Genomic DNA, 14,507 nt, shown 5'->3' with positions numbered 1-14,507 from the left:
TTATGTTTGAAACTCTGTACAAATTTCCATATTTATTGCATTATGTTGGAACACGATCTGGTGAGTGTTTTATGTTGTGACTTATGAAATTGATAATATATGCTTTAAACTCATCAACAATCAGAATATTAAGGAAGTGACTAGTGATTGTGTCGTCAACTAAGGGTCCTTAATATCACCTTAACGCAGCAAGTGCTAGAGAAGAAAAAACAAACTTGAAATATTGATTACAAATTTAGAAAAATGATAGACTAGTAGCAAAGGAAGTGGTAAATACTCAGCAGAAAGAAAGCACGTACAAAGAAGTGAAATTTAAATGAAAACATTTCCTCTATATGGTATTTCTGCACTTGTATTGCGGTGATTAGATCGGTCATGTAGTATGGGGCCGAGTGTTGGCCAGTGAAGATTTCACATATCCAGAAGATGAAAGTAGCAGAAATGAGAATGTTGAGATGGATGTGCGGGTATACTAGGATGGATAAGATTAGGAATGAGGATATTCGGGAGAGGATGGGCGTGGCTCCCTTGGACGACAAGATGAGGGAAGCGAGGTGTAGATGATTCGGGCACGTGCGGAGGATCCTAAATGCTCCGGTTAGGAGGTGTGAGCGATTGGTTCAGGCAAATACGAGAAGAGGTAGAGGGCGGCCCAAGAAGAATTGGGGCGAGGTGATCAGACATAACATGACGCGGCTTCAAATTTCCGAGAACATGGCCCTTGATAGGAAGGTGTGGAGGTCGAGCATTCGGGTTGTAAGTTTGGGAATAGACGAGCGTTTTTTTTCCTCGTTTGTGCCGATTAGTCTAATAGTGTTATCTCTATAGGACTACTAACGGTTTTTGTTGTGTTTCACACTTTTTTTGTGCCTTCCCATTTATTTGGTGTCTTTTACCAAGTTAATACTGCTTTTCTGATTTTTGTTGCCGTTACAAATCTATTGTCTTTGAGCCGAGGTTCTCACAGAAACAGCCTCTATCCCTCTGGGATAGGGATAATGTCTGCATATAATCTACCCTCCCGATACCCCACTAGTGGAATTCCACTGGATTGTAGTTACTGTTTGTATTTCTGCACGTGGCCATGACCATTTGGCTCCCTCACTTACTCTAGTACTTCTGCATGTCTTGAATTAAGAGTGTTACTTTACTTGCTTATTGGAAGTAAGCATCTAATCTGACATTCACTGGTACGAGTAATATAGAGCCACGCCACACAAGGCACATTGAAGAGAGAAGCTCTCCCTAACTAGGGGTCACACACACAAAAGACACAGAATGAGAGCAAATAAAACCAAATTCAACAAACAAGCCAGAAAAACCTATGGCATAGCAACACAGTTTTAAGTGAAAATCAATAGAAATTTCACATGGTTCTCTGCATTCTAAACAAAATGAAATTGTCAAAATTTCAAAGAAGGAACCACTAAACTGTAGTTTCACATCAAATAGATGAAGATAAGCATTTTGTTTCCTTAAGCCTCAGTGATGGGGTACTCAAACACAACATCTTTGCCTGAAAGCTTTCTGTAAACGGCTGAAAAAGTCTCCAACTTGTACTCAGTGTTGTTCCGTTCCTTGGGGTCCAAGAACACCTATCCACAAAAAAAAAAAGGATGAAAATAAATCAGGAAAACCACAATAGAGCTTCTGCCCTTTCAACGAAAATGTCAAAGAAGTTATCACGCAGAAAATGATACCAACAAAGAAAACTTGCAGTTACTAGCTGTCTGACATTATTGAAAATGCACAAGCAGTACTATTACTTCACCCAAAAAAATATTCCAGTTTACCACAACCATAAACATTTGAGCAAGAAGATAGAGCGTTCAATAGTGCTTCATAATATTACCTTCATTATCTTGGAGCCATCAATGCGATACCTAGTACGCTTCCCAACAATCTCAGCAGGAACAACCAAGTCCTCCAATATGGCGTCATGAACAGAAGTAAGAGTTCTGCTGCGGGGTCGTTGAGCAGCTGAACCTCTCTTGGGAGGTCTAGCTATCCTCCGAGTGGCGATAAAAATTACATCCTACAAAAAATCAAAACGTCATCAAAGGCAGGAAGACCAGCAGCCCACATTGTAAAACAAGGAAACAAGAATAGTTAGCGTAATAAACTACTGCAAGTACAATGTGACATATCAAGCTTCAGAATGAGGATGACAATTTGCCTAATTATTTTACTCGCATTGGATGTCAACTAATCAAATACTAACTCTTTTATTTATTATGTATTTTTTTACAGGTACTTGGTACCTACAAAAGGTCCACAAAGCACCCAGTATAGATGAACAAGGCCAACTGAATAGGACTTCAAACATTGGGTTCCATTATCAGTATAGTACCACAGCTATAATTCAAAGGAGAGCGGAAGCAGGAACTCTATAATAATGTCAATACTACTAGGTCTAAATAGCAGTATGTGAATTTTCACAAATGCCAATCCCAAAAGGCAATGTCAAATATTTTCCTCCTTGATAAATACAATTTCACCCAAACCAGAATACAGGAAAAACAAAATGTGCAGCGCCATGAGGAAGGGATCAGTTATTGACGAATCATAAAGGGAATTATGAAGAATGAATTCATTACAAATCACAACCATGTTTGATAACAATCAATTAACTAAAATAGCATGTGCATTTCAGATTAAACACTCTAAACCCAGTCCTTGAGAACATTCTCAAAGGCAATGATGAAGACATAAAATAATGATTATAATTCAATAGTTACCTTGCCACTGAATTTCTTCTCCAACTCCCTAACAAGGCGAACATGAACCTTGCGGAAAGCTTTCCTCAGTCTGTAGGGCACATGGATAACAACAGCTTTCCTGTTTCCTGACACATCAATTTGACTGCAATAACCCAGAAACAGAACCAGTTACTACAATATGAAAAATATAGTATAGACTAACTACAACATATACTAGACAGCCATTAAAAAGGTGTAACATAGACTTGACTACACATACGCTGCTGAATTGATGTATAGGTCCTTCAATTCACTTTTCAGCTCTTGGTTGGTGTTTTCCAAATCAAACAAAGCCTGTTCAGAAACAATTTAATGCCTTTCTTTAAACATTTTATATCCAATGAACCTATTCAGGTTTTAAATAACAAATGCCATCATGTAAGAACAAAACGCAACCTGTGCAACAGACTCCTCAAACTCAGTAGGTTCTGCATCTTTATCTTTGTGAATCTTTTGCTTCGACGTGTACATCTTGACAGATCTGTTTATCACACCAATTAAACATATTCAACAATAACCCCAAATAATTACCATAAAGCATCAGCAAGAACCACTTAACACGAGCAACTTACAAATAATCAACTTTTCTAAATGTACAACACAAAACACCATAAACATTTTCTAAATAATATCAACAAAACAGCATATTAATCAAACTAATTGGGGTCAGCTATATAAATCCTCTACATCCATTTTCCTCTACGGAACCACATTTAACATCAACACAGTTGTAGTTATACAAGGGGAAAAAAAAAACATCAACACTACACAGATAATCCAATGCACAAACTCAAAACGGGTAGAGGAAAAACGTCATTTTTGTCTGAATCAGCATTGATTTCTCAATTTGTTCATCTATTTCAAACTTAAACAGAGAATCAATAACAAAAAGCTAGAGATACCATAATCATGTGCTTCTAAGAGCTTAGGAAAATGGAAATATTGAATATTGACGTAAAATCTGAAGAAGTTTTGGCTAAGAGAGGAGTACCTGCGAGTAAGAGGCAACTACAGAGCTGGTGTGTGTGTGTGTGGAAGCCAAGAGCTTTGTTTGCGGGAAGCAAGAAAAGAAACCCTAGGGCTTTGAAGTGTATAAAGGATGAGGCAGCTGTACAGTTTAGATTGAGTGGGCTGGATTTGGTTTATTTAATAACGGCCCATTGGGTTTAGTAACTTGTAATTGGGAGAATGACGAAAATGGGAGAATGACGAAAATGGTGCCACCGTTTAAATTTGGAATTTTTACCTCCTATAGCAAAGGTTAATATTTTATTTATTTTAAATAAATACCATTTATAAAAATTATATTTTATAAATATTTTTTAATGTTTATAATAAATATTTAATTTTTGTTACCTCCTACCCCTAAGTCACTAAATACTTATTCAGTTACACTATTTTTATTTTTTTTCTGTGCTTTGATAGCTATTCAATAATGAAAGCAGTATGTTTCATCTTTATCAATTCGCCATCTTCAACTGCTCCAATCTGAACCAGCGAATTCACTATCGCCAACCGCCGCATAATATTCAAATTCAAGTGCTGATGGCTCGTCTTCGTCGTCGTCGTATTTATTTGGTCTGATTTGAATTCTTGTGAAGGCTACAACGGACTGAACCTGGATGATTTGTCGGCGCACACATGCAATGTTTTTTCTTCTGATGATGATTTTGTTGGCCGCTATTCTGCTGTGGTTCACGGCGGTGAATGGAACGACGGATTAGGGTTGAACAACTTGATTTTCTGTTAATATATTTCAATGTATTTTCATATATTTCATTGTATTCAATGTCTTTTTTTTATTGTAATTCAATGTATCTCGTTGTATTCCATGTATTTCATTGTATTCACTGTCTTTTTTTCATTGTATTTCAATGTATCCCGCTATATTCTATGTATTTTATTGTATTCACAGTTTCACTATATGCCATAAATGTATTCATATATTTTTTTTAATTAATATAATTTATGTATTCAGATGTATTATATAACTAGTATTAGTACTCGTACGGATGCGCGGACATTAATAATGTCAAATATTTAAGTTATTTGAATTGTATATAAATAATCTTAAAATTTACACTTTCTCAGTAAATATAGATAATCATTAGATATTAACTACATGGAAAAAAAAATTAACCATTTCTTCTATTTTTCTTTTTTGATACTATTCTTGACGGTGTCATTGGATCTAACTCATATTTATGGCAAAACAATCAATGTTGAGACAATGAATGACTCTTTGGATAAGAACTGTTTTACTACTACTTGAACTCTTATTTGGTGTGTTGATATCTCTTAAAAATATTTCTTTCTTAAAATTTCAGTTTCTAAAACATTATTTTTCAATAATAATTATTTTTATAATAATGTAATTGAAAATATTATTCTTAATTCAAAATTCATTTTAGTTGGTTATCTAAAAATATAAAATATTTTTTAGCTAGTGAATTTCTTTTACTCCGCTTTGATATTTGACATTAACCATGTTAAATATCTGAGTTATTTGAGTTATATGTAAATGACTTTAACATTTAAACCTTCTAAATAATTATAGATAGTCGTCAAATATTAATTAAGAAATACTATATGAAAACAGACTAATATTTTCTCAATTCTTGTAGTGATAATTTTATTTTTGAACTATTCTCATAGGTGTCATTGGAACCTAAAAATAGCCACAAAGTGAAATAATAACTCATATTTATGGCAAAGCACAAAAGTAGACACGATATAAACGATTCTTTGATTACAACGTGACTCTTATACTACGACTTGAACTCTTATTTGGTATGATTTTATCTTTCAAAAAATATTTCTATTTTGAAATTTCAATTTATAAAACTTTATATATATTATAATAATGATTATCTTTATAATGATGCAAGTAAAGATATTATCCTTAATTTATAATTCAATTTAATCGGCTATCTAAAATTTTAAATGATTCTTTGACTGGATTTATTTTAGTATGACTCCACTTTAAGTTTATCGATATCTCTAGCCCCAAAATTTAAATTTTTAATACCCTATATATACAAAAAATTTGTTCTTTGAATCATTAAATGTTAAATTAGTTGATTATTATTATAAAATATTGCATATATTGTCTTAAAATTGTCAAGTAGTTTATTTTTCGATACCATATTTGGCTTAACCTCAATGCAAACTACTCAAATTGCATTCCAATTCAAATTTGAAAATCATATCAGTTTGTTAGTAATAGTGATTTTTTTAAAAATGATACATAATGTAAATAAAAAAAACATTCTAAGATATCATTATCTTATAATGTATGTATTTGAGTTGAAAAAAAATATTTGAAATCGATGAGATTAACTTTTAAATTTTTTATACTCAACAAAGATGAAACATAAGAAGAAATTTTTTGTCATCTTTTATTTCTCGTTTTTAGATCTTTCTAACATTTTTTTCAATATTTATTTTCTTTTATCTTATTTTTATGTTATTATTTCTTTTGTTACAAAAGATTAATTTATTTCACTATAAAAAATGAGTTTTAATAAAAATTGTCTGCATATGAACTTTAATTATATTTTTAGTCTTTGGTTGAAATTATTTCATATTTTCTTTTGGATTCATCTAATCAGCCTAAATAGGTGCTCACCCGACCACTTAAATTAAAAAATTGAATGATGTGTAATTTATATATTGTAACGACCCGCCCGTTTGTTTTGCTTTTTAGAACCTCGTTCCCTTAAATAAAACTTCTCGTGCTTGCTTTAGCTAATTTTCGACTTGCGGGGACGGTTGGTTCGGGATTTGGAAGAGTTTGGAGTGAAATATGCTCATTTGATTCCTTAGAATTGTCTTAAAAGACTAAGTTTGACTTTGGTCAACATTTTGAGCAAACGGATCCGGATTCGTGATTTGACTGTCCCGGAAGATCCGTGGGAAAATATGAGACCTGGGCGTATGCCCGGAATCGAATTTTGAGGTCCCTAGCCCGAATAATGAATTTTTATTAGAAATTGTTAATCTGAAGTTTTAAGGATTTAAAGAAACTAATTAATGATTGATTTCATAGGTATCATGCTCGTATGTTGGTTCCGAATCCCGATACAGGTCCGAAATATCATTTAAGACTTGCCTGTAAAATTTGGAGTCAATCCGAGTAGTTTAAGGGCGTTTTGGCCCGTTAGAGGAAAATTAAGAACTTATTCATAAGTTTGATTCATTTGGTTTTAGGAGGTGATTCCTAGATTTAGCGTTGTTTCGGGTGTTCTGAAGGTTCGAATAGGTCTGTCTTGTGATTTCAGACTTGTCGGTATGTTCAGATGGGGCCTGGGAGCCCCGAGCGACAATCGGACGAGGCTCGAGTGAAGTGGAAATTTTTTAGAAGAGCTGAAGTTGTTGCTTCTGTCATAACCGCACCTGCGGTTCGTGAACCGCAGGTGCGAAACCGTAGAAGCGGTCCTTTCATCGCAGATGCGGCCTAGGGCAGGCCAGGCCAGGAACCGCAGAAGCGGCTCCGTAGATGCAGCCTCAAGACCGTAGAAGCAGTCCTAGCCATTTTAGCCCCTTTCGCATATGCGGTCCTCTTCTCGCAGATGCGGTCCCCAGACCGCAGATGCGGAAATCGCTGAGGCAGTGAGGTTCATTTAATACAGGTTCTAAGTCATTTTTATCACTTTTTCACTCTTCCATTGGCGATTTTAGAGCTTTTGAGAGAAGATCTTCACCTAGCATCTTGAGGTAAGTGTGTTCTACCTATTTCTATTTTAATGATTTTGTCTTGGGTAGATTAAACACTAGTATTAAGGTGAAATCATGGGGTTAGAGCAAAAATCTAGGGGTTTAGTAAAAGCTAGATTTAACCACGAAATTTGCTATGGAATAAATTAGAAATCATATATTATCGATCCTTAGGTTATAGAGAACAACTTCCTTCGAAAAATATTGGAATCCGGGCACGTGGGCCCGGGGTCGGATTTTAGGAAACTTGTGTTAAAGGTTGGGAAATTGCTTAAATAGCTGGAATTTGTTCTTGCGAACCAAAATTGACTAGTTCTTACCTCATTTAACTAGTTTGGGATCGTTCGGCTCCGAATTGAGGGCTTGGACTCGTTTCTGGTAGTGGAAGTGCACTTTGGAGCGATGTGAGTCACCTTTCTAACCTTGTAAGAGGGAATTGTCCCCATAAGTGTAATAATGGAATTAATTGCTATTATATGCGGGGGCTACGTACGCATTAGGTGACGAGAGTCTGTGCGTAGCTACTACTATGTTAAGTCCGGGTAGTCTAGGACCCAAAAGCAAGCTCTGCGTGACATTCTTGTAACTTGATGATAAATTCGGATTCGTATAAATTATTTTGGTTAAGGTAAATGAGACTAGTGGAGGAACCTTGTCCTGCTTGGTCTTTTAAAAGAGAATTTAGATATTCCTGTGAATAATGCATCTATGGTTCGAGCCGTTCGACCCTCGGCAATGCACACTTTACTTTTATGTTGGATCGGGTCGTACGTCCCTCGGTGTTATTTGCGCATGCTTTACTTAGTATTTCTCGGCGGACTGAACTTCATATATGCCTTGAAAATGTAAATGAATACTATGACATTATTTGGAAAAAGGACTGTTACTCATTGCCATAAAACGTTAATAAATTGTGATATTCATGCTTATTATAAATTCTTCTTATATTATTCGACCCTAGTAAGTATCAAGTCGGCCTCTTGTCTCTATTTATTCGAGATTAGACGGGATACTTACTGGGTACATATTGTTTATGTACTCATACTACACTTCTGTACTTAATTGTACAAGATGTGAGGCAGGTGTATCTGGCTATCAGTCTGGTGCGCATCCCTGAGCGGACTCGAGACTTTTACGGTGAGTTGCTTCCCTCCCATGCCGTTCAGCAGCCTGAAGAAGTCTTTCTTATGTATTTTTGCTGTCTATTCTGTTTCGAACAGTAAGATAGTGTGATTCTTTTGTATATTCTACTAGTTGCCCATAGCTTGTGACACCAGGTTTTGGCACACACATTAGTAGACTGTATCCTTTTGAGGTTGTATGATTATTATGACTTTATTAATCATTTCTGATTTTTATTCCAACTTAAAGAATTATTTCAACTATTTTTGGGTAAAGGTAAGTGAAAGTTTATTTAGTATTTTCCGCGTTGGCTTGCCCGACAATGGTGTTGGACGCCATCATGACTTATTATGGAAATGGGTCATAACGATATGGTATCGGAGCACTAGGTTCATGTAGGTCTCACAAGTCATGGGCAATCCTAATAGAGTCTTGTAGATCTGTACGGAGACGTCTGTATTTATCTTTGAGATGCTATAGGGTATTACGAAAACTACTCTTTATTCATTTACTATCGTGCAGTGGTTGGTATACTAAATTTCCCTCTTCTATTCTCTCACAGATGGTGAGGACACGCACGGCTGATGTTCCAGACCCGGGTGGAGCTGCTCCCCCCATTCTTAGAGGCCGAGGCAGAGGCCGGGGGAGGGCACCGGCCCGTGGTAGGGGACAAGGGCATCCCAGAGCTATTTCAGTAGTACCACCAATAGATCCTGCGGGAGATCCTATTATCGAGGAGCAGGGCGAGGTGCCCGCAGCTGAGCCTACCCCGACAGACTTTATGACAACACCGGGATTCCAGGAGGTCATGGGTCGTATGCTACAGTTCATAGATTCTATGACTCAGGCTGGTTTATATCCAGCAGATTCGGCTACATCACAAGCGAGAGAGGGAGCACAGACCCATACTGCTCAGGCTCCCGATCACGCAGCCATAGTGTATCAGACTCCGGATGAACTACCCATAGATGGGGCTCAGCCAGTTGCTGCAGTGGCACCCCAAACCAGGCCAGCTGTGGATGGCGATACGCATGAGTTATTGGATAGATGGACTAGGCTTAACCCTCCTATCTTCGGGGGTGAGCGACATGAGGATGCCCAGGACTTCATTGACAGGTACAGAGACATACTGCACAACATGAGGATATTGGAGTTGCATGGAGTTGACTTCACTACTTTTCAGCTGGAGGGCAGAGCCCGTAGGTGGTGGCAGTCCTATGTTCTTGGCAGGCCAGCAGGTTCTCCTCCCCTCACTTGGGGTCAGTTCACACAGTTATTCTTGGATAGGTACATTCCTCCCTCTGAGAGGGAAGAGCTGCAGTATCAGTTTGAGCATCTTGAGCAAGGTCAGATGTCGGTGACCGATTATGACGCGAGGTTCTCTGAGTTGTCTCGCCATGCACTCATGATACTTTCCACAGATGCAGAGAGAGTGCGGAGGTTCGTTGCGGGGTTACACCCCACTATTCGAGCTGGCATGGCTCGAGAGGTGGAGATGGGTACTGAGTATCAGCTAGTAGTAGAGATTGCTCGCATAATTGAGGGGTAGAGAGTCGATGCAGTAGGATAAGAGGGCTAGATTTTCTGGAGAGTTCAGAGGTGACCCAGCTAGGGGTAGAGGTCACTTCGGGAGGGGTCAGCCCAACAGACCCCCGTATTCGGTACCACCACCCCCTCCTAGAGGTGCTCTAGTGAGGCCTTATTTCAGTGCGATGCCGGAAAGTTCTTACCGCCCACCAGCTGTTCAGGGTTCCTTCGACGGGTATTCTGGTTATCAGGGTTCTTCCAGTGCTCACTTCAGTGCCATGCCAAACAGTTCATATCGCCCCCCAGTCATCTAGGGTTCTTCCAGTGGGTATTCGGGTCAGTAGGCTCAAACTTCAGGGCAGCAGGCTATGGTACCGAGGGTATGCTACGAGTGTTGAGATCTAGGTCACATGAAGAGGACATGCCCCAAACTTCGGGGCAAGGTAGTGCAGCAGGGTCAGCAACCTATGAATTCAGCACTGGCCGCCCCGGCACCTGAAGGTGGAGGGCAGGCTGGTAGGGGTCGTCCTAGAGGTGGAGGACAGATAGGGAGAGGTCAGCCAGCTATTGCTCAGTCAGGTGGAGGCCAGCCAACCGACGCTCCAGCCAGATTCTATGCCCTTCCGGCCAGGCCAGATGCATTGGCCTCAGATACCGTCATCACAGGTATTATCTCCGTCGGCGGTAGAGATGCTTCGGTATTATTTGACCCAAGGTCTACTTATTCATATGTATCATATTTGTTTGCTCATTTTTTGGTTATTTCTAGTGAGCCTTTGGGCACTCCTGTTCATATGTCCACTCTTGTCGGTGATTCTGTGGTTGTGAATCGGATCTACCAGTCTTGTGTGGTCACATTCTGTGGTTTTGAGACTAGAGAAAATCTCATGTTGCTTGATATGATCGATTTTGAGGTCATCCTAGGCATGGATTGGTTATCTCCATATCACGCCATCCTAGATTGCCATGCTAAGACTGTTTCACTAGTGATGCCAAACTTTCCGAGGTTGGAGTGGAAGGGGTCCACAATTGATACACCTAGTTGGGTTATTTCCTTCCTGAAGGTTCGGCATATGGTCGAGAAGGGGTATTTGGCTTATCTAGCTTATGTTCGGGATACCACCGCAGAGTCTCCGATGATTGATTCAGTTCCAGTAGTTTGGGAGTTCGCTGATATATTTCCTTCTGATCTTCCGGGCATGCCACCGGATCGTGATATTGATTTCTGTATTGATTTGGCTCTTGGGACCCAGTCTATATCTATTCCACCGTACCATATGGCTCCTAAAGAGTTGAAAGAGTTGAAGGAGCGGCTTGAGGAGTTATTAGCGAAGGGGTTTGTTAGGCCCTGTGTATCACATTGGGGTGCACCGGTGTTATTTGTGAAGAAGAAGGATGGGACTATGCGGATGTGCATTGATTACCGCCAGTTGAACAAAGTCACCATCAACAACAACAACAACAACCCAGTGTAATCCCACAAGTGGGGTCTGGGGAGGGTAATATGTACGCAGACCTTACCTCTACCCCGAGGGGCAAAGAGGCTGTTTCCAAGAGACCCTCGGCTCGAAAAGGCAACAAGAGACACTATATTAGTACTATCAATATACTCATAATAAAACAACATAAAATACCATAAATTCCATAACATAACATAAATATCATAACAACAAAGTAACAACAATATAAGAGATATAGGAAATACGCGAAAGATGTAAGGTATTAATACACAGAAGATAAAGCCCATCATCAGTAGTTGATCAATAGCATTCTAAGACTAATTCCTAACTGGCTAGTCTCACTCTAGTGCGTTGTAAAAAAAGACATCACAATTTCCCTAACCCATAACCTTAATGCTCGATCTCCACAATTCCCTGTTTAGGGCCATGTCCTCAGTAACCCTAAGTCGCGTCATATCCTGCCTGATCACCTCTCCCCAATACTTCTTAGGTCTCCCTCTACCTCTCCTCGTACCCACCACCGCCAGTCGTTCACACCTTCTCACCGGTGCATCAGTGTTCCTCCTTTGAATGTGCCCGAACCATCTGAGTCTTGCTTCCCGCATCTTGTCCTCCATGGGGGCCACCCCCACCTTCTCTCGAATATCTTCATTTCTAATCTTATCCTTCCTTGTATGCCCGCACATCCACCTCAACATCCTCATCTCTGCAACTTTCATCCTCTGGATGTGTGAGATCTTCACCGGCCAACACTCGGTCCCATACAACATAGCAGGCCTAACCACTGCCCTATAAAATTTACCTTTCAGTAACAGTGGCACTTTCTTGTCACACAGGACTCCCGTCGCTAACCTCCATTTCATCCACCCCACCCCTATACGGTGTGTGACATCCTCGTCGATCTCCCCGGACCCCTGAATAAACGACCCCAGGTACTTGAAACTACCCCTCTTAGGGATGACTTGAGAATCAAGCCTCACTTCCACTCCCGCTTCCGTCGGCTCTGCCCCAAATTTGCACTCAAGGTATTCCGTCTTCGTCCTGCTCAACCTGAAACCTTTGGACTCAAGGGTATGTCTCCAAACCTCTAACCTCTCGCTGACGCTGCATCGTGTCTCGTCGATTAGGACTATGTCATCAGCGAATAGCATGCACCATGGCACCTCCCCCTGAATATGATGCGTTATAGCATCCATCACCAGGGCAAATAGGAAAGGGCTGAAAGCAGACCCTTGGTGCAACCCCGTAATAACCGGAAAATAATCTGAATCGCCTCCTGCTGTCCTAACCCGAGTCTTAGCTCCATCATACATGTCCTTAATCGCCCTAATGTAGGCAACCGGGACCCCTTTAGCCTCTAAGCATCTCCATAAGACCTCCCTAGGAACCCTGTCGTACGCTTTCTCTAGATCGATAAACACCATGTGGAGATCCTTCTTCTTATCCCTGTATTGTTCCACCATCCTCCTAATAAGGTGGATAGCTTCTGTGGTAGATCGCCCCGGCATGAACCCGAACTGGTTGTCTGAAATAGACACCGTCCTTCGCACTCTCATTTCTACCACTCTCTCCCAGACTTTCATGGTATGACTTAGTAATTTAATACCCCTATAGTTGTTACAGATCTGGATATCGCCTTTGTTCTTATACAACGGGACCATTGTACTCCACCTCCACTCTTCGGGCATCCTATTAGTCTTGGATATAACATTAAGCAACTTAGTAAGTCATTCCAAGCCTGCTCTACCCACACACCTCCAAAGCTCAACCGGAATTTCATCTGGTCCGGTAGCTCTGCCCCTTCTCATCTTACGCATTGCCTCCATGACCTCATCGACCTCAATGTCCCGACAATCACTTAGTACATGGGGGCTTTCGGCGTTCCTCAATTCATCTAGTACAATATCCTGATCCCCTTCCTCACTTAGAAGTTTATGAAAGTAGGTCTGCCATCTCCTCTTTATCTGGTCATCCCCCAACAAAACTTTGCCGTCCTCATCTTTTATGCACCTCACTTGGTCCAAATCCCGGGCCGTCCTCTCTCTCACCTTAGCGAGTCGGAGTAACTTCTTCTCCCCGCCTTTGTTCCCTAGTTCCTCATACAAACGAGCAAAAGTTGTCGTTTTTGCCTCTGTCACTGCTATCTTTGCCTCCTTCCTAGCTACCTTATATCTCGCAATGTTCGCTCTCTTCTCCTCCTCTCCAGTGCTCCCCACTAACCGCAGGTAAGCCACCTTCTTAGCTTCCGTTTTACCTTGTACAACTGCATTCCACCACCAGTCTCCTTTGTGGCCACCGGTGCGGCCTGAAGATACCCCTAACACCTCTCTCGCCGCCTTCCTTATATAGTCCGCCGTTGTCGACCCCATAGTGTTTGCGTCCCCACTACTTCTCCAAGCTCCCATTGAACAAAGTCACCATCAAGAACAAGTATTCGTTGCCTCGTATCGATGATTTGTTTGACCAGTTGCAGGGTGCTAGGGTGTTCTCTAAGATAGACTTGAGTTCAGGGTACCATTAGCTGCAGATTCGGGACTCGGATGTTCCGAAGACTACATTCTGGACTAGATATGGCCATTATGAGTTTTTGGTGATGTCCTTTGGCTTGACTAATGCCCCGACAGCATTTATGGACTTGATGAACAAGGTGTTCAGGCCTTATATTGATTCATTTGTCATCTTCTTCATTGACGACATCTTGATATACTCATGTAGCTTGGGGGAGCACGAGCAGCATTTGAGAGTAGTGCTTTAGACCTTGCGAGAGTAGAAGTTATATGCTAAGTTCTCTAAGTGTGAATTTTGGCTAGAGTCGGTGGCATTCTTGGGGCATATTGTGTTAGGAGAGGGTATTAAGGTGGATCCCAAGAAGATCGAGGTAGTTCAGAGTTGGCCACGCACTACCTCAGTGACCGAGATTAGG

The 14,507-nt window shown here is 40.3% G+C and overlaps 2 protein-coding genes across 2 annotated transcripts; both read right to left on the bottom strand.

The window, feature by feature from the left end:
- Positions 1 to 1,299: 1,299 nt before the first annotated feature.
- LOC104214813 (small ribosomal subunit protein eS7-like) lies at positions 1,300 to 3,870 on the bottom strand. The gene is made up of 6 exons (XM_009764534.2): positions 3,751 to 3,870; positions 3,156 to 3,240; positions 2,980 to 3,053; positions 2,739 to 2,862; positions 1,853 to 2,035; positions 1,300 to 1,595 (listed from the first exon to the last, which is right to left on the bottom strand). The coding sequence occupies exons 2-6, from the start codon at positions 3,228 to 3,230 to the stop codon at positions 1,476 to 1,478; spliced, it is 576 nt and encodes a 191-aa protein (XP_009762836.1). The 5' UTR covers positions 3,231 to 3,240; positions 3,751 to 3,870; the 3' UTR covers positions 1,300 to 1,475.
- Positions 3,871 to 10,301: 6,431 nt separating this feature from the next.
- Positions 10,302 to 13,989, bottom strand: LOC138871907 (uncharacterized). The gene is made up of 2 exons (XM_070149830.1): positions 13,633 to 13,989; positions 10,302 to 10,364 (listed from the first exon to the last, which is right to left on the bottom strand). Exons 1-2 carry the CDS (start codon positions 13,987 to 13,989, stop codon positions 10,302 to 10,304), a joined length of 420 nt encoding a protein of 139 aa, XP_070005931.1.
- Between the last annotated feature and the right edge of the window lie 518 nt (positions 13,990 to 14,507).

This window comes from Nicotiana sylvestris, chromosome 6 (genome assembly GCF_000393655.2).
Source record: "Nicotiana sylvestris chromosome 6, ASM39365v2, whole genome shotgun sequence".
In the NCBI taxonomy this organism is placed as follows: Eukaryota; Viridiplantae; Streptophyta; class Magnoliopsida; order Solanales; family Solanaceae; genus Nicotiana; species Nicotiana sylvestris.
This window is presented reverse-complemented; position numbering and strand designations above follow the sequence as displayed.